General features: G+C 37.8%; 1 protein-coding gene across 1 annotated transcript; it reads right to left on the minus strand.

Annotated features, from left to right (window-relative positions):
- Window positions 1–181: 181 nt before the first annotated feature.
- KPNB1 (karyopherin subunit beta 1) lies at window positions 182–25,759 on the minus strand. The gene is made up of 22 exons (XM_074261317.1): window positions 25,333–25,759; window positions 25,133–25,191; window positions 22,520–22,702; window positions 19,297–19,497; window positions 17,779–17,931; window positions 16,742–16,801; window positions 16,241–16,330; window positions 15,033–15,143; window positions 13,570–13,671; window positions 12,024–12,248; window positions 10,822–11,013; window positions 9,953–10,083; window positions 8,669–8,816; window positions 8,344–8,415; window positions 7,144–7,288; window positions 5,870–5,952; window positions 5,309–5,416; window positions 4,026–4,169; window positions 3,809–3,914; window positions 3,036–3,150; window positions 2,492–2,653; window positions 182–1,373 (listed from the first exon to the last, which is right to left on the minus strand). Coding segments are annotated over exons 1-22 (2,631 nt in total). The 5' UTR covers window positions 25,373–25,759; the 3' UTR covers window positions 182–1,372.

The following is a 25,759-nucleotide window of genomic DNA, read 5'->3' on the forward strand; positions in this document are numbered from 1 at the left end:
AAATATAACCTTTTACAAGTGCCATTTTCATCATGAGAGCTTGTCAGTATGTCTATATAATATATATATATTTATATAAATTCTGTTTTTCCATTTTTGTTTTGTCGGTTGGTTTCTGAAGTGCAGCAAGAGACCATTACCACATTGGAGTCAATCAAATAAAGAACAGAAGGCCAAGCAGTTTCCAAATGGTTATTTTATCAGATTTTGTTTGAACATTAAATTTATCCTCATTTTGCAATCCAAAATAGTTACCTGAAGTTTGTTATGGGTTTTTTTCTTATGTTTATATTTTTATTTTTTTTATTCTTTGGCACAATTTTTTGGGGCGTTCAGACTGTCACAGTACAAGTCAGGAGAGAGCTTTCCCTTTGTGCTGCCAATTCTGAGCATTTAAATTTTGGTTTGGGTTATGGGTTGTCTTTAAAGTCTGTTTTTGACAATCTCATTTTTCCTATATCCTCTAAACCAGAGTTGTCTTTTCCCCTCCCCTCCCCCCACTCCCCCCCTTCTACATTCACAGTTGAACCATATTAGGAAAGGCGCCTTGATGAAAAGAGATCATGAAAAGCGTCACTTGGGATGGGTACTGAACATGTCAGTGCTTTTCCCTAAAAATTAAAAATAAAAAAAGACCCTAAAGAGCGACTTTCCTCCTTTTTTTTTTTTTTTTTTTTCCTTTTTACATCTCTTGTGCTGCATCAGTAGACAGAACTTCGGTTAGTTTTATGAAATGTAACGTCTAACCCCTTTTTTTTTTTTCTGGGAAAAAGATAAACTGCAATGACTTGAAGTTGAGAATGTGGATACCGCCTCATTCACACACACTCACTCTTAGACTGAAAAAATCCCTCACCCTCCTTTTAGCCCGCACGCGTACAGTACCGTGTGGCAAAGGTACACCGAAGGTGGGCTCGAGACCCAGGCTCCATCTCTCTCATCAGTAGCAAAGGCCAGGCCTTTAACAACAAAGAACCACAGCTGAACCCAGTCCCTTTTCTCCCACACTAGTCATTCCGCTCAGCACTGGCCGAAAGACAGAAAAGCTAGTTCTAGCCTCTCTTGGGAAGAGATAGCTCTTTCTCGCTCTCTCTTTTTTAAAGCACATAAATCCCGTCACTTTTCTCTTTTCCAAGACGGCCGATGTTATGGTTTTCTACGGAAGTCAGTGCTTAGCTCACTAACAGCGCTGCTGTTGGCTGCTGCTGCTGCTGCCGTGGCAGGATTTTCAATGTGGTGTGTTTTCAAGCCTCACTCACTCATCCTCTCATTCCCAAACATTCAGCATCCGTGCACACTCCTCACTTCCGGGTTTTTCAAAAGATTGGAGATTTCCAGTGGGGGTCTCGGGTGTCATCCCAATGGTAACAGATCTGAAAAGAGAGGAAAAGAACACACACAGCCTTTTAAACTGAATATAGTACACTCATGATGTGCAATTAGCAGAGTTTCAGTTCTCTCCAATTTTACAAGATTCTTTTAAACTCAATTTGGCAACAAGTTCTCTCACTTCTTCCTGTTCTACCCTCTTGCCTAATTCATCTAGACTAAAGGGCAAGGGGGGGAAATGAAAAAGATAAATCTCACACCAAACTAGCTAATTCTGTCAAGAGTGAAAATTACTGGTGAATAATTCTTAAGTGGTTGGGAAGAGATTTAAATTACTATAGTTCAGGGGCAGCTAGGTGGCGCAGTGGATAGAGCACCAGTCCTGAATTCAGGAGGATCTGTTCAAATCTGGTCTCAGACACTTAACACTTCCTAGTTGTATGACCCTGGGCAAGTCACTTAACCCTAGCCTCAGGAAAAAAAAAAATCCCTATGATCCTCCCAGCAACACTGAAGCAGGTAAGTTCCACTCATTCATTTTACTATATTCAAAGTAGGTAGGGGTACCAATTTTCCCCAGTTTCAAGTTTCATGATCAAAGCTAACAATAAAAGTCCAGAGGAATCAAAAAGGTATGGTCAGAGGAAACAGGATCTATATATATGCAAGTAACATTGTCAACCCATTCAGCTATTACAATCACACAGTTTTTAAGGTTTTTTTGTTGTTCTGGGGATACTAGTAGTGAGGAGGGGGTGAAAGAGATAGAGATCCCTGGGAAATACCTCTGATGTAAAAGACAAAACTCTTTAAGAAAACATCTTTTTAATGTGGAAAGAGTGACATTCAGGGATACTGAACTATTCTGGAACAGCAGAAGGCCAAAAACAATAGCTTCAAAGAGCCCCAAGTGAACAGCATCAAGAATAGTCCCTATCTGACCCTGAATGAAGCTTGAAATCTGGGTAATTTTTCATTTATTTAAAATGTATCCTATCATTTATCACTTAATATTATCAAGCCTGTTTTACAGTCCTTCAAGACACAGGTAGAGAAATACCAACACCACCAGGAAAACAATATTTTTTAACAAGAGCTCTTGCCATCAAAGTCAAGAAACACCTACTTAGGGAAGAGGTATAGAAGTAAATAGAAATCTTACCAAGCTTGATTCTTTAATTTCCTCAGTTCTTTTGTTGCCCAGGTAGCAAGGGTTTTTGTTTTGTTCGTCTTGGATCTTCGTCCTTCAGTTAACAATTCATGGATCAGGGGTCTGGCCTCTACTAATTTCAGTACATCCTTTCCAAAAGCTGTACATAAGTCTCTAAGCAGAACAAAAACAAAAGAGAAATCAAAACACCAAGTAGCACTATTTCCTTTGAGACCAAATAAAATGGCTGTCTTTACAGGAGGAGGAAAACTAGGGCCTAGCAACAGACCAATAAATCTGGTCTTTCTTTGGAAATTTCACTTAAAGAAATTCAGTGGTGAATGGAGAAATATGGTAAACATTTTTGTACATTCACAAAATCAGTATCCTTGAATTAATACTAATAAGTTATACAGAAATAGCCCATAACCTTACTCCATCCTAGCTTCTACAATGTAAATCTTCTGCAAATATTCACTTTCTGGCCCACAAGTCAGCTTCTATGAGAAGCTCTATAGAAATAACTTAATTATTAAAGTCAAAATGTAAAACTTACCCTATCAGTCCAGCAGCACAAGCTACTACTACATCTGTGTGATCCTCATCCCCAGCAATGTGATCAATGAAGGAAAGAATAAATTCTACTCGGGGCTGCACCAACATCACATCCGCTATTTAAAAAAATAAAATAAAAATTTTTTGCTGGATTTTTTCTCAATTAGGATAAAGTCCAGTGTTTCACTCCACATTTCCATTGTATTATAACCCTTCAAACCAGGAAGGGAATGAAAGGGGGCTAGTTGTCCATCAGTGCATAATATGAACATTGAGATGTTTTAATATGCATTTCCTAAAAAGATTTCTGCACCTCAGATATTCCTCTTCTAACTGGATAAAGTCCAAAAAGCACAGATACCTACAGCTCAAAGTCAGGGCTGCTTTTCAAATGATGTTCAATTAAAAAGCAGCAGCTCATAAGTAACTTTTTCCTGTTAGGTCAGGGATGTGTGTGTCCCATATACAAGAAACAAGAGTGTATCTCGGCAGATATGGTTTTTCCCCTTCACATGTTGGAGCTAAATTGCATTTCCTACATCAAAACTTTCTATATTTGTCTAGGAGCAATTCTTTTTTACACCAAGGATATGTGGCAAGGAGAGGAATGAAAAAACAAAGTTCCCATTCCCTCCTTTCCTTGAAACTTTCCTTTTCAGTAGCAATGGACATCACAGAAGGAAAGCTCCAAAAATGAAAATTCTAAGCAAATACTTTTTGTCCCAGCTGTAGACATTGACCAGTGGACCAAGTAAATTATAATGTATACTCAACGGTGCACATTCTCCTGGTCTCCCTTTAATCCCTGGATGATTCCGGTGTAGGCTTCCAAGCACCCTTCCCTTAGTTCATTCAGATAATCCACCATGTCGTAGTCCGACTATAGGAGACAAACAACAGACATCCCCAGGAAGGTCACCTCTTCTGACACATCCAAAAATACCTTCTCCCCATCCCGACTTAGAGCCACAACTACCATATGACTTATTACCTTGTCCACCTGGGCTTGGGAGGCCTGCTGAAGAGTATTCAATACCACCTCAAGGTACTTCTTAAACTCTCCCCCAATGGCAAGGGCAATATCTCCAAATACTGACAGAATCTGTGGCTTGACAGACCTGTGGACATTTTCATTCTGATGAACAAAAAAGAAATAGTTAATAAAAGTCAGAATTTATAAACCTAGCTTATTGAGAAAAGGTTTTAATTTATCTACATTTTAATCTGCTTTTTCAAGAACTTTTCCTAAGAACTGCAGCTCCTAACATACCAATTTTTAATACAAAATTTCAATTAACTTCTATCAATTTTTGCACGAAGTTTAATGGGTCCTTTATGAGATTTGAAACTCACTATCTTTACATGTCCCTATCAGTCAGTTTTTGGAAACTTGTTGCCTTTGAAACACAAGTTTTGCTATAAAACTGATTTAACTGCATTAACTGCATCTCTGTTTCCTCATACCAGTTGGTTAGCTGTGCCCTAGCTTCTTCCACCCTTGAGCACCAACTACCTACTGGACATTTGAAATTGCAAATTCTATAATTTCATTTTGTTCACAATAGTTCGTTTTTATCTTCCCCCACCAACTTACCCTTCTTCCAAACTTCCCCATTTCTGGCAAAGGCACCACCATCCTTCTAGTCACTCAGTTCAAAACCTCAGTCATCCTCAATTCCTCCCTTTCCCTCATTCCAACTATCTAATCAGTTGTCAAATTGCCAATTCTACCCCCACGACATCATTCTCTTCTCTCCAATGCATCCTCCAAAGTGACTATGTCATTCCCTTCCAGTAGTTCCATATTACCTCTGGAATCAAATACAAATTCCTTCATTTAGCATTTAAAGCCTTTCACGGTCTACTTCCCAATTTACCATTCCAAATTTATGTACACATTGTTCTTATTCATTTCTCTATAATCCAGCCATACTGGCTATTTTATTCTTCCCAGATAATATTCTGTCTCCTGGTACTAGACCTGTTCATCCACTGTCTATACTACCTCCAACCTACTCCCATTCCCAATCCTCAAATGGAGGTCCTGCCTCTCTTCTGCCTTATAGAATTGCTAGTTTCCTCAAAAGGTCAGTTTAAACACTATGTTCTAAATAAGAATTTTTTTTTTTTAAACATTGCCCTTCCCCCAAATTAGCTCACATATACTTGGCATACACTTTTGTACCTGGTAAGCTCCTTGGGGTAAGGACTACTTCCCTTACGTCTTTATAACCTCAATGCCTAACACACAGCAAACTCATTCTGTTAACTTACTCCCAAGTTCTCCAAGAGCAGCTGCATCACCTCATCACAGAAAGGTAAAATGTTGGACTGCAGAGCTCGGCACAAGTCTCCCACCAGGCCCACAGCTGCCAAACAAACCTAAAGAGGAAGCCAGGAAAATAACTGGAATTGCACAGAAGACTAACTATAGAACTGCAACACACCTGCTGCTTTATTATCAAGAGCTCAGAGAACTAAAGTCAAGAAATTCTTCTCCTTAGTAGGATATATGATTCTTTAAATTAAGGTGGAAGGAAGAAATACAAATAGAGACTATGGGAAATGGAGGATGAGAGATTGGGGAAGATGACAAGTCCAACACCTCTAGAGATGCCATTGTATAAGGACACGGAAGTACTAATCTTGGCTTAATGGAAGAACAATAACACAGATATAGGAAATAACCTGAAAATACAAGTGAGTCAATTATTTTTGCTACTGTGGGTTGGGGGTAGGGAGAAGGAAGTGATAATTTGTACCTAGTGCATTCCAACCTCCATCAGGTACACAAAAGTTCAATGTATTATGTTGATATCAAGAGGTATGTCCCACCTGGTACTCAGCATAATTCTTCAAACCAATGCCCAAGAAGGGTTTAAAGGCATCCATGTATTTCAGGAATTCACCACCCAACACTGTACAGAGACAAAATCTATTAGCTTAAAGCACCACTGAGAAGACTTTAGGCATAGAGAGGTGAATATTTGGATTCCTCTGAAGTCAAATTTTAAAAAATGTACTATAGTACAGTATACAGATTGTTGCAAATTAATTGAGTTAATAGAACTTATATACAAAGACATTTACAAGCTGTTTTAAAAGAACAAGCCAAATTACTGCAACTGTTAGAGGGGAATTTTGAGATTCTGTTCAAATATTCTGAAGATGCCAACTCAGTATAGCATCTTAGTTGGACAGAAGAAAAGGGCATGGCCTTCAGAAATGTGGTTAATTTTTGGATAGGCTGATCCAGCAACTCTTGTCCACCTCTTTATCTGAAGGCTAACTTGTGAACAAGATCCTCAGGCAATCCCCCAAGGTTCTGAAACAAACTATATCTAGGAGAGCAACACTGGCCTTCAACTTTCAATAAGCTACTCTTAAGATCCAAGATGAAACTCTCATTCAGGACTACCACATGTTCCCAGAATATTTCAGCATATCATTTTCTTAATGCCAGAAATAAATCCAGTCCTTCAGAGGTTAGTCCCTCAGAAAATGGAAGATTCCCCAGTAAGGCTCACTAAAAGATGTCCCCCAAACCATTCCTTGTTTCTTAAATGTTCTTTAATAGAGTTCTTAATGATCTTTCACTGTCTAAATTCAGGCAGGAAATGATCAGAAAAGTAACTAATTTCTAGAACTCTAAGATTCTATTACATGCCAATCACTATGTGTTACCTCAATTCTACAATACAACCTCAATTACAGTAACAAGGAGAAGAATATTTCCTTCTTTCACCCTAGATGCTTTTGCTGTATCTTCCCAGTTAGCCCATTGCCACCAGCACTCTTTTGGATGATAGGAACCAACCGCTTATGAAGACTTTGAGAAAAAAAGTACCTAGTTATTAAGATGCTATGCTGACTTGATGCAAGCTGCTAATGCCAACTTATACTTTACACTCAAATTAATTCCTTGATGACTTCCAGAAGTACAACTGTAAAGTTACATGGATACTTAAAATTTACACTTAAGCAAATCTGGACTTTCAGGCTTGACTTTAGATCTACCAGTAAAAACAAATTAAGGAAATAAATCAAAAAAAAAAATTTTCAAATCTATCCCAAGTCATACATATTCACTGATCACTTTGCTCACTGACCTTCTACCAATGTGCTCACGGCCATCAGGGCATCTTCTTGTACCCCACCAGACCCAGCTGTGCTCTGAAACATCCTTAGCAAGGATGCCATGACCACATCAGAAATCTGCAAAGCATCCTGGTGTTGGACTTTCCGGAGAACATTCTATAAAATGAGTAAGACTTTAGGGCTTACGGCTCCAAGCTTGATAACAGAAAAGGCTTCACTTTATTTTTTTTATTAGACATTCATCTCTCCAAAACCCAAGCTGCAGTGGTGTTTAAATGTTTAGTCAATGCAGACCATCTTCACTAAAATACCCTTTATTTTACTCTTCTTATTGATGTGTTGTAAAATAAACAGAGTTTATCTATCCTGGTAAAGAAAACTATCCTCTTGCATTTCATTTATGCCTGAAATTAAAGTTAATTGGAGCCAATCCTATTGCTAAACTCTCAAGTGACAATGATTGTTTTTTTTTTCCCCCAGGATTTTGGTGAGATAGTATCACAATTCAGTTCCTACCCAAGACAATGATCTACTATCACTGTTCATCTATTACTAATGGAAGCAGAGCTTGACTTCTTTATCCACTTTCACCAGCCCCAATCTTTCCTATGTTCCTCAAAAGACAGATATCTTAAGATGTCTTAGACACTTAAGACAGATGTCTTAAGTCTTTCTGACTTATCTGTTCGAAGTCAGCAAACCTCAATAGTTATCCCTTGAAAAGTATTTTGCTTTCTAGTTATTCCTTCTAGTAGGTGATCTGAACTCTGGAGAATAAATGGCTCAGAAAAAGAAACTTCATGATTGTTCTGGACTCTGGTGTTTGAATCATTGACTGTCAAGGTTTATAAAAAAAATGGCAAAACCAGGATTATTTAATACTAGCTTGAATTTTTAGAAAAAGGAAAAGGTGCCTAGGAAATGTCTGTGGATGGGCTTGGCTTGCCCACAAAGAGACAATGCACAAAAAAAAAAAAAAAAAAAAAAAAAAAAAAAGCATGGGTATGATTTAGTTGTGGTGAATTCTAGCCTCCTAGTCAGTCACAGGGCAAAAAGAGGATTGACTCCAATTAATGTCTTCAACTTTGCTCTATGAAATGCATGTACTTGGCGTCCCAAGTCAACAATATTCCCTTTTCTTTTCCTTCTTGCCTTTCTCCCCCCACCCTATGCCCAAAACATGTTTGAAGTAAAAAAGGCCAAATTCATACCTGAAGAGTAGCACAGAGCAAAGACTGAAGGTCGTTGAATTGGATTCTGTCTGATGTGCTCTGGATGTGAGACTGGATAAAGAGAGAAAGGAAATTCACAATGGGTGACTCAAGACCCTCCTTATTGTTTGTTTTGGTGCCTTTACCAACTTCCCAGGAACTCCCAAAACTCTAGTTCTCAAACTATGTGAGTCTGCTATGAAGACCCCCTTGGGGAACTGATAAGGATGAAATAAAAAAAGGTAATAAAAGCATGGTGCTTTTCCCTCTCTTCCTGCTGTCTTGCCTCCATCATACTCACTACTACTGGTTCCCTAAGCCTTACCTCCATCTGTAGCACTTGCTGTAGCCGCTCCATGATGACCAAAGTTGTTTTCTGGACTGCAGGATAACAGTCCTTGGCACTGTTTTTCACTATTTCCATCAGGGCTTCATATGCAGCACTCCTCAGGTTGTTTTGATGTCCATCAGGTCTGGTCAAAAACAAAATGGTTTAGTCTTCTGGTTCTCAACAAAGTTCAAAGGCTCTTCCTTCCATTCCCTTGAATGAGGGTCTGATTAGTGAGATAGCTAGCAGTTTTTGTGACCCATTTTTCTACTAAAAATGATTCCAGAAAATAAGAGCAAAAACAGACCTGATGCGGATTTGACCAAAATCAAGCCAACCTTCAAATCCTCTAAGGTTCATTAAGCTTGAATATTGAATAAGGAATGAGGACCTGAGGACTTGAGGAAAAGACTGACCCGGGAGTTGAGTTCCAGGTTTAGTGCATTTAGGTGTGGGACCTGTATGTCCATCATATCTCTGGGGCACTGCTAGACTAGATTAATTTATTCAAATTAAAGTTCCTACGATGCAAGACTTTAGTCTCTGACATTCAAGAAGCCTACAATTTGTCTTCCTAAAAAGTTCAGAAGATAATAAACTCCTCTCTGCTCATAAAGGCATCAAAAACAAACAAAACTGAAGGAAGAGTGTGGATCATTTATCTGATCACAAAGATCTCCATCAGTCTTAAGTACCTTATACCCATCCATCATTGCCTTTTGGTTATAAGATGGCTTTTGTAACAACATAACACTGTTTCTATAATAAAATGTATTTTCACAATTCCAATGTCAGACATCTACCCCACTTTTCTCAGAAATGGAAGTAGTGTAGTAATAGGTTCAAGATGACTATTTAGATCCATATAGACAGGCATCATGTAATTATACTTCCCAGATATTTTAAAAAGTAGTTATGAAGAGTTCAAAACAAAAAAAAGCAGTAATCAGTTGGTTCTCATGTCAGTTAAATCGGCAGCTTCATGTATGCCTCGTGCTGACGACTCCCTAGATTTTACATAGAGTTTAAAAACCCTCAAAATTGGTCCTAGTACATTTTGAAAGAGAATGAAATTTGTGAGTATTTGATTCAAATTCTTAAGAAACGTAATTAATTGAATGAATAAAATGATATTTGTGAAATTTAATAGACGTTATCACCTTCTTGCAGCACAAGGAAATATTTCTGTCTTTCTCCTTTGAGATCAGTATGTTCACATCTATCACAGAAAGCCCTAGGAGCTGAAATACCAAAATACTATCCACAGAGAATGACAATTACCTGTCTGTGGTCTCTAGGAGCTTCTGGACTATGAGTTCAAATGAAGTAGATAAACAGTAGGTAGCTGGTTCTTCCTGATCATCAGCAACATCTGCAGCTTCATAGGCTGCTTCAGCCAGACTAGAAAAAGCCTGAAACCCAAGAATATCTCAGATCTTAGTGTCAGAACACTTACTAGATTCAGGCATATCATATTTTCAAAATATCTCAACCTAGGAGAACTTTTCAACTGACAGAATTCTCTGAATTTCTACCCCAAATGCCACAGACAACTTGCCACTTTTTCAAATTTCTATTGTTGTTCTGCTATGGCTGACAGTCCATGGTACCAAACTTCACCAAGACTCTAGACCAAGACTATGGCTGTCACCACTTTTATTTCCATTCAGAAAAAAACTCTCTGTGCCTTATTACCTCCAAAGTGCTATGTCTTCTTGTAGACATTACATTCTAGAATTATCCCCAGGAAACAAAAAGCTAACTATATTCTATGTTCATACCTACTTTCCTTCTTGCTCCCTCTTATCCTTAGAAGCTTTGTAACTAACAACTCATACCCCATAGCCATTATTTTGAGTTCCCAAGACACTCAAAATAAATGCCTGGCTCCAAATAGTTCTCATGCTGGGATAGCATGACTGTTCTTAATGGTTCACCATGAGTCAACAGTTCCCATCCGCTGAGGCAGTTCTCCCACATGTTAATTGAAGAAATGAGAATGTAGGTGTTTATAAAAAAGCATTCTTGTAAAAACTCAACTTTCTCCCCCAACTTCTGCACTCTTGACAGTAAGCCAGCCAATCTAATGGCACCGTTCCCCTCTTTAGTCATTCCCCCTGCTTCCCTCCCCCGTAAATCCAACCTCTCACCCAGCACACGTTGGAAGCCACTCGGGGCTCAGCACTTAGGCCTTCAATCAGACACTGCAGTAGAGGAGCAAGGTAGACATCATTGATGGCAGCCTCAGGGAGCAGCTCACAGATTCTGCCCACAGTCCAGGCAGTTGTATCTCGAACTACCACACTGGGATCTTTCATTAATTCTATAAGAGTGGGCATTGCCTAAAATACAGCACAGTATTGTCAGGCAAGGAGGAAAAGTATTAAATATGTTTATCCATTCCAAAAAATAATTTATTGCTAAAAGCTCCATTTTAAACATGCCAAATGCCATTACAGAAGACATGAAATTAATATACCAGAGGACATGACTGGGTTTTGATAAAGCTATCCCTCTATTCACATGCCCTGTGAAGCCCCCCCCCCACACACAAAAAAACAAAAACAAACAAAATCCACACAACAATATAGCAACATTTTTGTGGTGATGAAACACTGCAAACAAAATGGGTACCCGATTATTGAGGACATGACTAATAATTGATCTTCATCCTAAAGAATAGGTGCCAAAATATACCTTCCTCTCAGGACAGGTGGTGGGGCTAGATACAAATGACTATGCACATATTCCTGAGCAGGAATGCTATGTTGGATAACTGCTCAAATATCTTCTATAGCCTCAATAGAGGCCCTCCTGATTCTGAAGAGTTTAACTGGTTGAAGTAATCAGAAAGTAACACATAAAAACAAAAAATATCAATAAAAGTCTTTAAAAAAAAAAAAAAAAAAGAGTCAGACTTTTCTTAAACAACATCAACAGAAATTACTGCATCTGTATTTAAGGTTGTGATAGTCTGCTATTTTCTCTTAGGTCACTCCTACATTATTAAAGTGCAATTCTGGGCTTTCTCTTTTTTAGAAGGAATATCAACAAATCAAGTAAATGGTAAAGACACAGTAACTGTCTTCAAGACCTAAGTGGCATAGTATTCCAAATCTATTAAACCTAGGCAGGGTTCAGACCTTCTGAAGTTTCTTACAACTCTTATAATTCTATCATCTTTCCATACCCAGTGTTCATTAAGGCACTAAAAACTAACCTCCTTTGGTAGGAACCAACATATGATCATTTCATGGAGACTTTGTATGAATTAGTTCTTGATTCAAAATAGGTCTTTTCTAAGTCCCTTGCAAGTTAAAAGAGGAATACCCAACATTTATCTTAGTCTTACCTGAATCACTAGTGGTTTGAGCTGATTGGGTTCTGGGCCTTCCAAAATGCATCCAAAAGCCATGACAGCTGCATCTCTATACCGCCAATCGGGATTCTTAATGTGTTCTTTTATGAAGGGTAATACATGAGGGACAATGTCATCTTCACAGCAGGTAGCCAGGAGCATGAGGCAAACCCCTGCTGCTTTACAGGGATTCCAGTCATCATCATCATCATTTTCATCCTAGAAAAATATTGTACTAGTCAAAACACCACTTTAAAATATTTAATGTTTAAATTTAATATTAAAATATTTTAAATATTCTTATCATCCTTGATGATGTATGTGTGTGTACATACACATGTATCTTCAACCTCAAAAAAGGCTATGAGGGTTGTCTTTACGGGCAAATGAACTTTAAAGAAATTAATTTATATGATTTCATTCTATAATGCTAGGTCTGAGTTAATTAAACCTGATACATAAAATCTTTCCATTCCAACTTTCCAGTGCCACCAGCTGTAATTCAATCTACATATTCCATAGCTAGCAAGACTAGCAATTTGTATACTGTCAAATAAAATCAATTCCCTATGTAGTTTCAGATGGGTCTACCTAAGGAGTTTAATGCCATTTAATAGAATAAAAGTCAACAAAACTAGACATAATAGAGACCAAAAGAAATTGACCTAGCAAAATTAATAAAATACCTACATAACAGTTAAGCTTTTAAAAATTATAAAGTGGATGATACTGCTATTCGTCTCGAGAATTTTAACATTAACAGAGCAATTTTGGTACAAATGAAAAAGTTCTGGCTCTGGAATCACAGTTCTTAATTTCAAATCCTATCCCTGATAATCACTATCTCTGTGATACTGCTAGTCATCTAATCTCCTCAGGTCTCACTTTCCTCATTTATAAAAGGGAAGAGGATGAATTAGATCACCTCCTAGCTCTCCCTCTATGTATCATTCTGTGTAAATTTCCTTACACACAGAACTCTATAGTGGCACCTGAATCTTCAGCTATCAGGGCTGTTTTCTTTGGCAATAGCAATGTTTTTGGTAGAATAAACATGTATGAGGCTAAAGAATTTTTCCTTATCACAATTCCCTCCAAAATGAGATGCCACAGAACAATCCAAAGGAAAAAGGTTAACCAACAGAAACCTTTCAGAAAAAACTTAAGAGACTTCTCTTATCACTAAATCACTCTAGAGAGAAGTAACTAAAGTGAATCCCTATGTTCCTGGTACTTTGCTGCCTAAGCTCCTAAAACCCAATGAGATAAGGCACCTAGGACAACTCGGTAATTAATGTATATCATTTCATCTCTAGTGACCAAGCCCCATCCCCACTTGAACTGTTCAGACCCAATTTGCCTTCAAAAACAACTCTTGAAAGCCTAAGGGATCTCTTAGAGCCAGCTCACTGTTCCTGAGTCATCTGTAAGAACATTGAAAAGATGCCAACTTCTTGTATTAAAACCATATCATACTTCAGGAAGCCAAACACTGTTGATACAGTTTCATGTCATGGTTTGAATTTTAGAACAAACTCACCTGTTTTGTTAGAGTTTGTGTGAGGATCGGGACCAGATACTGTAGTGCTCCCTTGGCATAAAACTTGCTGGTATGCTCTGGGGGTCGTCCCTGTTCTGCTGCCTGAGGGGAAGATACATTAAAAAAAATCCCAGTTAGAGAGATCTTTAGGAATCAGTTTGTAACAAGGGGTATACATAAGGAACTGTAGTTCAGATCTAGAGATAAATAGGGGAAAACAGACATCTAGCATTTCACATATTTTTATCATATTACTATTAAGTAGGCCTTTTAGTAGCCTGAATCATATTGCTGGTAGTTAAATAAATCATTTTTAGAGGTTCCAAAATGCTTGCAAGCTCCAAAACACCTGTAGCAGCACTTTAAGGGGTCACTCCTCAAAGAACTCATATTATCAACAACTGAATCTATAGCAGATGCAGCCTAGTGAGAGGATTATATATAGTGAAAGTATAGAGTAAAAAAATCCTAGACAAGAGACTAAGATATGGATCCAAAGTCAGTTTTCATATTAAAAAATCTTCAGCTATAAAACAGAGAATACAACTTTCACTTAAACTTATAAGTAAAAGTGCCATATAAATCTTAGAGCACTACTAAAATTTGAATCATATTGTGCTATCATATGTGTAAGGCAAACAACTGATGAGGGAAGTCTGGAATTTCTCCCCTTAAGAACAGGAATGTTTAATCTAGGGTCTATAAATTTAAAAAAAAAAAAAAAAAATTAATAACTATCACAAAAGAAAAAATTATTTTAAGTCTACATATATTTTAATGCATTTATTTAAAAGCATTATTCTGAGAAGAGATCCATAGGCTTCACCAAATTTCAAGAGGGGTCCATGACCTAAAAAAGGTTAAGAATCTTTTCTAGAGGTTCTTATTTTAAATCTTTTCAATGAAACTATAATCAAAGAAAATCTCTTTTCTCATTGGTTGAATTCATATTATTTATCATTTTTTGTTGTCACTCAGAAATAGTAGACTCTTAGTTCTCCAGTTCATTTTACAGTTTGGAAAAAAAAAAAAAAAAAAAAAAAAAGCCAAACTTTTATCTGTTACAGATTTGAACTCAGGTTTTCCTGAGTGTTCTATTGCACTGTACCAATTAGCTGGCCTTTTGATTATATAGGCAGTCTTAAGAAAAGTTGATAGGCTCTATGTTTACATAAGGAATACCCAAAGTGCCTGTAGAAACTCCAGTCTTAGAAATTAACTAATCACCAAATAGATTAATTAATTAGAGTATGCCCCTTTCTCTTTTAACCACTTCACTACTAGAAAAACAACACAACACATCCCAGATTTGCAAAGGTGCTGGCCTACTGCCCCCTGGTGTTTAATTCAAGGTTTCTGTTCTTTATCCAAGAAGTTTAATAGAAGTTTGGTCTGTGCTAACCTAATCAACCTCCTTGATTCTCCCAGTCAGAACCCCATTTCCCCCCCACACCCTGGCTCACCTCTGATGCTTCAATGGCCAAATCCATTTCCTCATCACACACGTTGGACCAGAATTCTATTCCCTGAAGGGCTACTTCATCGATATCACTTTTCATTGCTTCAATTGTGATCTTCAAGAAAGAAATACCCCCAGTCCAATTAATTCTTCATTTAGTAATTCTCTCCCTCCTTTCCATGAAAACAAATTTCAGCAATTAAGTTGTTCAAAGCGTTATTTCAAACTTGTATTATAACTACAGCTAAAGTTAACGATAGCTCCGGCTCAACAATTTCCTCGACTTCAGGATCCTTTAATCTCATTAAACCAATATTAAGTACCTACCATGTCTAAAACAAAAATTCAAATTCAGATAAATAAAATTGGAAGGGAGAGTGATGTACAACTGCCACAATAAGATTGTAGTTTTAAGAGGTGTAAAAGACCATCCTCCAACTCTCTCATCTGCACAGAAATAAAATCATTTGTCAAGGGTCACACAGCTATTTAATGTGATGGTACATCTAGGTCTTCCTGACTCCACACCACCACTCCATTCATCTCTCTATGCTATTTTAAATACGTATTTAAAAAAATAATAATCACATTCTGACTAAAAGGATCAAGGAAAGTTTCTTGGAAAAGATAGTGTTTCAGTTGGACTTCAAAAACTGCAGAGACAAAGGAGGTACAAAAATGACAAAAAAACAAAAAACAAAAAAAAACACACAACAACAACAACAAAAACCCAAAGCAAAAAAACTGAAAAATGCCAGATTTTCATAAACACAAAGACCAATCATAAAAAATATGCTTTTGGCAAAAAGGTGATAAATTACTAATATAATCAAATAGTCAATGGTGTTGATTTGCTTTATTTCTCTGTGCTTCATTATAGGAGGGTCCTGAAAACCAAAGTCTCTGGAAAGTGACAGCAATATTCTTAAAAAATTAATTTTATTTGTTTACAAGTTCTTTAAGAGAATAAACATTTGTAAAGCACCTTGTATGTGCCAGGTCCTATCTTATGCACTCTTATAAATATTATCTCATAAGATGGTCTTAACAACTCTTGTCAATCGGTCCTACTATTAAACCTATTTTACAGCTGACTACTTAAGCAGGCAGAAGTGACTTGCTCAGTCAACAGCAAATTAAATGTATAAGGCCTGATTTGATCTTAGGTCTTCTTGACTTTAGGTCACTGTTGTCACCTAGTTGTCTACTTACAGCAAAGAGAGCTGGACCCATGTATGTTTCCATGTACTGATAATAGAGGGACATGATCTTCACCAAATTTTGTAACGCAGCTACTCGAACCTACAGAGGAAACAAAGTTATTAATCTCAAAGTCAAGTGACAAAAGGTATATAACTTGAGATTCTGAGGAACTATTATATTATCATTCTCCACCATTTGTGGCTCTTGCTTTTTTTTTTCTCTCTGCCTCTCTTATCTGAGGTCCTGTAGTGAAACTCATCCTACTAACAATCATAGCAGAGCAATAATCCAGACAGAAGGTAATTCTCTTTTTTAGAACCTTTCAAAGACCAACTACCACATTTTAGTAATCTTACAGATTTCAAACAAAAAAATTCTTATCAACATGTAAAGCTCCAACCCTATCCTCCCATATTCAGTCAATACAATACCAGAATCTTAAACCAAGTAAGAAGATTCTGGGAATGCTACAACAATAATTTGAGAGGTTCCATTCGATCTAACACTTACCCTTGTATCTGGACACTGGGTTGCCTCGCAGACTACCTGCATAATAAAGTGCCTTTCAGACTGCAAGGAAGAAAACATGAAGAAAATGAAGGAAAACATGAAACAAACACGGGAAGGTCATTTCCTATGGTTATATGGCAACACAAAAGCCAATTCACTATTCTTGGAGTAATTATCCTATAAATACCTATAAGGAATTTAAGTTTGGTACCTGCTACATAACATAAGGTTGCTAATCTAATCTTGAGAATGGACTATTACTAAAAATACCTAAGAAGGCCAGGATCTGATGGAAAGAACAAAAGTAGGTAATCTTAGTTTGGAAAAACTCTACATGACTTTAGCACAACTCTGAATTTTCCCTACAACCATGTTTAAAAATGTAATTATCAAAACTGAAATACATTATCAAAAATTTGCTGTGCTTCAGAGGCACACGAGAGAACAAAGAGGTAGAAACAAGACCAAGAATGGCAGACAAATTAGATGTAGTGGCAGAAGATAACAATATATCACACTTTTATTTGAAACCTTTTAAAATTCAAAAGATAAATCTTCCTGCCTTTTGAACCAATTAGAAACATAGTTCTAAGTCTTCCTCATAGATCAGATAAAAAATTTTAAAAATTCATTTTCAACCAAGAAATTATTGTGGATTTGATTGCCATATTTTCTGGAATAGCTTTAGTAAACATTTCTTGAGGTAGTTCAATTCTAATCCAATTACATAAAAAGGGTGAGAAAATACAGGAGGCTGGTAGCAGAAAAGCATCCATGCCAGGCCAAGTCATCTCCTTCTGTGTGCAGCCTCAACTGGATAGAACTGATGCAGGGTTAGAGACAGAGATGTGGCAAATACTACATTCAACTATTCCACGATTTTGGATTTACATTAAGACAAATATATCTTCCAGCAAAGCAATCAATGCACAAAGAAACTGACATGATGTATTTACTTTGATGATGAACCAGTGAGGAATCACATAGCCCTTTGATTCCTTGTACCCAGTCTACATCCTATGCCAAAACAATCTTACCTCTTTGTCAAAGTTTGCTTTGGTGAACTCCAATGAGTTCAGGAGTGCATTGGTAGCTGCTAGCTTCACATTATTACTAGGTTCTTCTTTCCTCATTCCCTGGATTATGGCTGTCAGGATCTCATTGGATTTATCCTGCAGCTGTTCTGGGTCCTGAAATGAGATGAAAAGGCCAAGGAGTTATGCTAGTAACAAATCCAACAGTAGTGTAGTTATGGAATTCAATTAATTGTGAAGTGCACTAGAAAACAGCTTTCCTTGATCTTTGGCTATCTCCCTAAAGATCCCTTTTCTTCTATTTTCCTATTAATCCCTCACTTAAAAGTATAAAAATCCCATTTTTAAATACAAATATTTGCCCAGAGATATGGTATAGTTACAAATCTTGAAATAATGTAGTATTAACTTTGCTTCTTCCTCCCCGTATCAAATTAATGTTGTGGGTATTCTAAAGAGATTACATAAAAGGTTGAAGGAAACTTCAGCATATATGTATATGATGATTGATATGCAAGAAAGAACATAAAAGATATTGCCGAACCAACATAATCAGATATATAACTGACCACATGGCAAAAAATTATAGTGATGAAAAAATTTTTCTAGAGGAATGCCCATAGCAATATTAAGTGAAAATAACAATGGATTCTATTTCAAAGTCTGATTCTTTTTTGTACAGCAAAATAACTGTATGGACATGTATACATATATTGTATTTAACTTATACTTTAACATATTTAACATGTATTGGTCAACCTGCAATCTGGGGGAAGGGATGGGATGAAGGAGGGGAAAAACTGGAACAAAAGGTTTTGCAATTATCAATGTTGAAAAATTACCCATGCATATATCTTGTAAATAAAAAATTATAATTAAAAAAAAAAGAAAGAAAAAGAAAATAACAGTGGGCTGCAATCTGCACTAATAAAGAAAAGTTATTAATTAAGTGTATACATCTATTATAAAAACTGGGGACAAAGGAATACTCCTCCAAGATCCTATGGTTTTCTGTGAAAACCATGGAAGTAAAGATCATCTTAAGCCCCTACTAGTACAATCACATGAATTTTCTAATGTAAATGGGGTCAGCAGTTCAGTGTTCTATCCAGGCCAACTGTAACAAATCAAATACCAGAAGGTTGAAAATCACCACTTGGTTCTATGGTCCAGAAGACTATCAAGAGATGGAATTCCAAATTTCCCATCCTTAAATTTCTTTTTTAGCTCAGTGCTTAGACAAGGTAATGACAGTATAATTACAAATGCTTAGACTCTATCATTAAAGACACTTTTATTTTTAGACACTTAGTTCTCTCATGCAATAAAGGACAACTCTTCTCCCTAAAGCAGCTTTAAAGAAAATTGGTATCCATAACGGATATTATATTATCCCCCCCAATTACACTTAATCATTAAGATTTTTTTTCCCCCATTACCTTTTCAAGCACCATTTAATATCATCCAACTTCTGAAACAAAAAGGAAATGAGGTATGGTGTCTATTTGAGTAGATACTTACAATGTCTTGACAGATATAACCAATTGCTTCCAATGTTGACTCTTTCATGTGCTCTGTGCTGTTAGGGTTTGTGACGTTAGCTACCAGCTGAGGAATGAGTTCAGGCCATTGGTTTACTGGAATCTCTGCACAAGCAATACCAGCTACGCACTGTGAAGCAGAGCTTGGCCGATAGGTTTCTGTACCCAAAGTCTGCAAAACCTTCAGGACAGAAAGAACAACAACTTTTGAGATCCCTTCTAGGATGCTTAAGAAAAACAATTATTAATCTACTTCATTCAGTCCCATATCAATGAGCCTTAACCTCAACTGAAAATGGTCATGGTAATTTTTTACAACCTTCTAAAGGCCCACATTAGACAAGGATAGGATGGTATTAGAAAACAAATCTCAAGGAAAATATGTGAAAGCAACAATGGTAGCAGGTCTGACTGTCAGGTTCCAGTATAAGGTTGATCTTACCAATGCCCAGAATCTCAAAATCTGGCTTAAGTAAAATAACAGGAGAATGGAAAGAAAATCAACTGACAAGTATTTAGATAGGAAGGGAATCAAACCACTAGTGAAAAGACAAATACAAGGGACAGCACTAATGAGATAGAGAGGGAGGAAAAAAGGGGGGGGTGGGGAGGAAGGGAGGAAGGAAAGGTTTAAAATACAGTTCCTCAAGTCAAAGGACCTGAGTTCAAATCCAGCCTCAGGCACTTAACACTAGTTGAGTGATCTTGGGCAAGTTATCTAACCCCAATTGTCTCAAAAAACAAAACAAAACAAAAAACATGTCACTTATCCAGAAGAGGAAAAATATATATATTTTTTCCTTTTGTTTGTTCACTAATAACCCAATAACCTAGGAAGCAATGTGATAGAGTACTGGTTTAGCTAGCAGAATCAAGTTCATCTCTTAATTGTCTTTTACTATCTGAAATTACAGAAATTGCTCTCTGAATCTGTCTCTTCAACTATGAAATGGTTAGATGTCCAAGACCTATCCTAGCTTTAAATCTATCACACTATCTTGAATAAATTGCTACAAGAACCTAAACCTCAAAAAATTTAAGTACCAATCGAACTCTTAATTTGTTTGCAAGGACTTATTGGTGCTTGCCCAAAAAAGTTTAAAATCAACTTTTCTCCCACTGTGAAGTAGAATTTTACATCAGTTCATTAAAAGGAAAAAGCATAAGAGCAATGAAGATACAGTGATAAGGCAGAAAATTATAACACCAATGGGTCTAAGGATTAATCATTACCATTAGAGCTAATTCTGTCTAATTTTGTCAATGAAATCACCAGGCCACCCAAAAGACAAACAGTTAACTGTTCCTAATGCTGATCAGAGGAAACATGGAAAGCTGCCAGACTTTTCAGGTAACTACTGACTAAGGTAGGTCATCTAGTAACTTGCTTTGTGGTTAATAACGTGTACTCAATCTTTTCTTTTTCTCCCAATACCCTCGACTCCATATATGAGACTTTAACAAAGTATCTTCTAATTCATAGAAGATATCCCTCGAATCATAGAATTTTTTTTTAATCTGTAAGAGAACTTAGTGATCTCACAATCCAAAACATTTTACAAATGAGGAAACTAGAGAGATTAAATGACTTCCTCAAAGTCAATTCTGAAACTCAAGTCTCGACTCTCAATTTAGTTATCGAAGTATTCAGTATCATGCTACCCATAATATATTAGTTCAAAGAAGCAATCCTCCAGAGAAAATACTAATTAATGCTATCTAATGTGATTTCAGGGGCTACAGATGCACAAATGCATTAATATCCTACATCATTCAAAAAAGCCCTCTGTCAACTACAAACAGATTTGTGTCTAACAAAATAATAAAGTCATTAACCATAAGTCAAAGATTTATATATTAGGAACCTCTATTATTAATACTACTTCATAGTACAGTAATTATTAGGCAAATACCAATCAATTTCATTCTAGTTTACAAAAAGAGGGATTCAAACAATGTCTACCAGGGTCATCCTCATCTGAATTCTGAATATTAAAAAGCATCCACAAATCTTACCTCACATTTAAAAATATTACTTTTATCTATTATTTACTTTGTAATTGTTTGGGGATGAGAATGGAAGAAACAGCATTATATGCTTTAGGATTTCCAATAATAAAAGATAATACTTGTTAAATTGCTAAGAGTTTTAAAAGAATTCATAGTTAAAGATGACAATCTTGTTTTTATATTCCAAAGACTGATTACAGAAGACTTAGAACCCTGAATCTCACCCCACCTTATTCCTATGGATAATAAAAAAGTAGAGAAATGTACCAGAGTGATGCTGACTTACCTACAGATGGGATCCAAAGCCAAAAAATAACAGGTGAGAACTTTAAGGAAGTGATTTGAATAATATACTCCTTGTGTCCCCCTCAAATGTGCATCACCTGGACTGTTCTATGGCTTCAACTTAATAGGAAACACTGAGCACAAGGAAAAATACCCCATATATCAATATCAAATTCACCTTCCCCAAATGTATTAATGTTACCATTAATTTATCCAATGGCAAGCAAGAGCACCATGCCTTCAAATTAACTGTTTGTCCAGAAAGGAGAAAAATGAAAAAGTAATATGATGTCCATGGAACCTATCTTCATACTTCAGTTATTGAGCTGCATGTTTCAAGATCAATTGGGAAATTCCAAACAAGTTCTAGCAAGTGAAATTCTATTTTCCTAAGGTATTGGAATACCCTCCAAAAGTCCTTTGGGGAATATGAGAAAACCATTTCTAAAAAAATCATTCAGATCATCCTGGGTCAATACATTCACTAAAAAAACTTGACATTCTTAGTTCACAAAATTGGATTTGAAGATTTTGAATTATCCATTCCTCTCCCCGCACCAAAAGGAGCTCATCAAAATCACTTAGGAAAGTCACTGGAAAAGACTGACCTCCCAACTTCTATCACTAAATGTAAGACCTAATAATCTTTAACAATAAGTCTGCAAAATTATTATGTTTTTGTATCCAACAGTTATTGGAAAGGAAAAAATAAAAAGTGGGATTCTGAACCAAAAAACAAAGACCTAAACTATGATCTGAAAGGAGCTTGTGCTTTAAGTAATACCTCACCTTGTTTGTAAGCTCCACTCCCAACAAATGACCAAAGACTAAATGAGAATTTTTGAAAGATACTTGCTACTCTCTTTCCCAAGAGGGCTAAAGAAACACTTTGCATGTCAATTACTTACATAGTTCTTGACCTCTCTTCGAGCATTGGCATCAATAGCAAGCCATCTCTGTTGATACTGTGCCTTGATATCTGGATCTTTAGATGTCAAAGAGTTCTTGATTTGTAGCCCAGCTGCAACTCTGGCAACCTGGCTATTTCCTGGATTTGCCAGCACTCTGGACAGTTCCACAAGGAAAGTGGGCTGGTAAGAAGAGAAATATTTGTAAATGGAAACAACCTCTGGGAATTTCCTAGATTAAAGCCAGCTTGGTTAACAACTCATGAGAGATAAGCAAAAGGTCCTTGTAAATTTTAAAATAACAATTACAATACTCTATTTTTGTTCATACATTAATAATATACTTTAAGCTGCACTCAGACTTTTGGGACACCCTGTACATTTACTCATCCTCTCCAACTCCCAAACCACATTAAAAACAAAAAACAAAAACAAACAAACAAAAAAAAAACCCTAAAAAACTAAAAAATATTCTTTTCTATTTCAAGCTGATTTGTAAATTGTCTTCATCACCCCATTTAACTTGTCTATAGTCAAAGTTCATTTGGTGATCTGACAGTGAATCTAAAGAGCACGAGTTTTTAAAAGTGTCTTCTAGAAATGTTCATTCAAGATGGATTAGATTGATTCACTAAACCTTAGTGCTCCTCAGGTCTTGGAAATCCTTTACCATGCCCATTTCATAGAAGAGATCAGATAAGCAAAATGCTTTGCCCATGGTCACATGGCTAATTTGAGAAGATTCAGGATTTCCAGACCCCTGGCTTCAAACTCAGCTTTATTTTAGCAGGAGCAACCAGTAGAAGAAACAAATTTAAGCTTATGTTAGGAAAAGTTTTATGACAATGTAAAATTCTACATATGAAGGAAGAATAGGCTGCCTCAGGAAATAATGATTTCACTTCAAGCAAAGATTAGATGACTTGTCAAATAAATAATAGCTGAAATTCTATGATTACTTGTATGTAAACTCAAAGTAAAATAAGTTTTCAGAAACCCTCTTTGAACCCAAGCCAAAGACATTGTAAAGTGAAAATAAGTTCAAAGCATTAAAGGGCCATAAAATTAAAGATGAGAAGGATGAGTTTAAGACATAAAAGTTGGTGAAAAAGGGAAACAATTTAATTCTGAAAAAAAAGGAATTGAAAAATTGTTAAGGTGAGATTTCAACAAACTACTATCAAGTACTAATTTATACTTAGCAGTTGCTTCTGATTCTCTATTCTGGAGCAGAGCATTTTGCTGAAGCTAGAAATCTAGTAATCTGCATAATCTGCAAGACACTCCATCAAGTCACAGCTTCTTAGAAATGTACAGAATATACCCTCCCCCAAAGTCTTTCAACCCTTCTCCCAAAGTTCATTGGCTAATCCATAAATGAACCCAGCCAGTCTTTGAAATGAGATATGAAAGAATTAATCTCAATAGCAGGACATTATTAAGTAACAAGTCAAATAGATTTTTTACAGTTCTTCACAAAAATAAAACACAAATATGGTTCATTTATATCAGTAAAAAGTCTTGCCTGCAAAATGTGAAGGGCACAAACAGACAAGCTAAGGAATAAAATATCCAAATTGTAGTGCCAACTAACACTGACCTTTAAATACCCCAAACTAAATGGTTTAATTTAGTTTTTTTTTTTAATTTTTAAAATAAATTATCTACACTTTTTTTTCTTTTGGCATAAGGTTTATGCTATACCTAATTCACTAAATTAATAATTCCATACTGTATTTTTAACGGTTCTCCAGCCATTTAAAGATATTATTATACCACAGACATCTCAATCTCAGTTTTACCAGAAAAACACCAAAAAATGACATGACTGGCATATGGACTGCTTCATTCAATCCTAAATTTTTACCCAGAGAGAGTGCTCCCTATTAAATGAGGGACAACTGCTTAATTTTTTCTAATTCTTAAAATTTTTTAAATAGCAAAATACTTCCTCTGACACTGCAACAGGAAATAGGCCTCATCTCCTCATTGCTGGGCCACACTGCCTAGTCTATAAGACTAACTCCCTGACCGATTAACTCTATGCCCATCTGGCTTCATGATGGAGAAAGCAGAAGACCCACCTCTACAGAGAGGGTAAAATATTGGCATTAGGTGGAAGGAGATTTGGGGGTGCCAGGCCTGACTACGGAAACAGGGACTGCAAGAGACCGGTTTAATGAAGTGGACGGGGAATGAGAGGGGCTACAGGAAAGGAGAAGCAAGGCCTTAGGCGGGGCGATTGGCCGGGCTCCTAGGGCTTCCACATGGTCCCTAGGCCCCGGCGCCCCAACCCCCACCCTTACTGAACACGCAGCGCCATGCAACCTAACTTCCCCTCCCTCCCGCTGCACCGCCGCCCTCAGGCCGGGCGATGATTGGACAGCCATCGCCCGGCGCGTCTCGCTATTGGCCGGCTGCCGGGGCCTGGGGCGGGACACACCCACCGGCTTCCCGATGGCGGGGTTAGGTTGGTCCGAGAAGGGGGGGAAGGGAGGGAGAAGGGGGAGGGGGGGCGAGATGGGGCGGGGTGGGTTCCCTAGGCCTGGGCCCCGGGGAGGGCGGGAAGGCCCCAGCCTGGGGGGATGGGAGGGGGCCAGGCGCAAAACGCACCAGGTTCTCTACAGCTGCCCGCTCCAGGAACTTCTGCGCCGCTTCCAGTTCAATCCGATCTGTGGAGAGGGGAAAGGAAGGGGGTCAGGGAAACCGCGAAGAGGGGGCTTCCCCTCCCCCAGTCAGATCACCTAGGCCCCATCCCCCAGCCCCAGCCCCCGGTCTCGGCCCCGGCCCCAGTCCCGACCCCGGTCTCGTACCGGGCGACACGGTCTTTTCGAGGATGGTGATCAGCTCCATGGCGGCGACGGGGGCTCGGGCTCCTCCTCGGGCGGCTCCGGCTTTTCAGACTCCCGCGGCAGCGACGATGGCTGTGATGGGGGACGGGGGGTTGGGGGACCGGGTGGGAAGGGAGGGTTGGGGTGGGGGGGCGGGGGTCACCACAAGCCCATTCACCGGCTCCCTTCTACTGGTCGCTCCGGCTTCCCTGCCCGCTTTTCTGCCCGCCTTCTTCTCTTTTCCACCTCCTCTTCCTTTTCCTCCTGTGCTGCTGTATCGGGAGCTCCGGCTCCTCCGGCTGTGGCAGTGGCGGCGGCGGGGGAGGGACCCCGGGGGCAAGTCGGAGCGCGGCTGATGCTGGGGCGGCGGAGGGAGAAAGAAGGAAGAGAGGGTGGGAGGTAGTCACTG

Source organism: Sminthopsis crassicaudata, chromosome 4 (genome assembly GCF_048593235.1).
Source record: "Sminthopsis crassicaudata isolate SCR6 chromosome 4, ASM4859323v1, whole genome shotgun sequence".
NCBI classification, from domain to species: domain Eukaryota; kingdom Metazoa; phylum Chordata; class Mammalia; order Dasyuromorphia; family Dasyuridae; genus Sminthopsis; species Sminthopsis crassicaudata.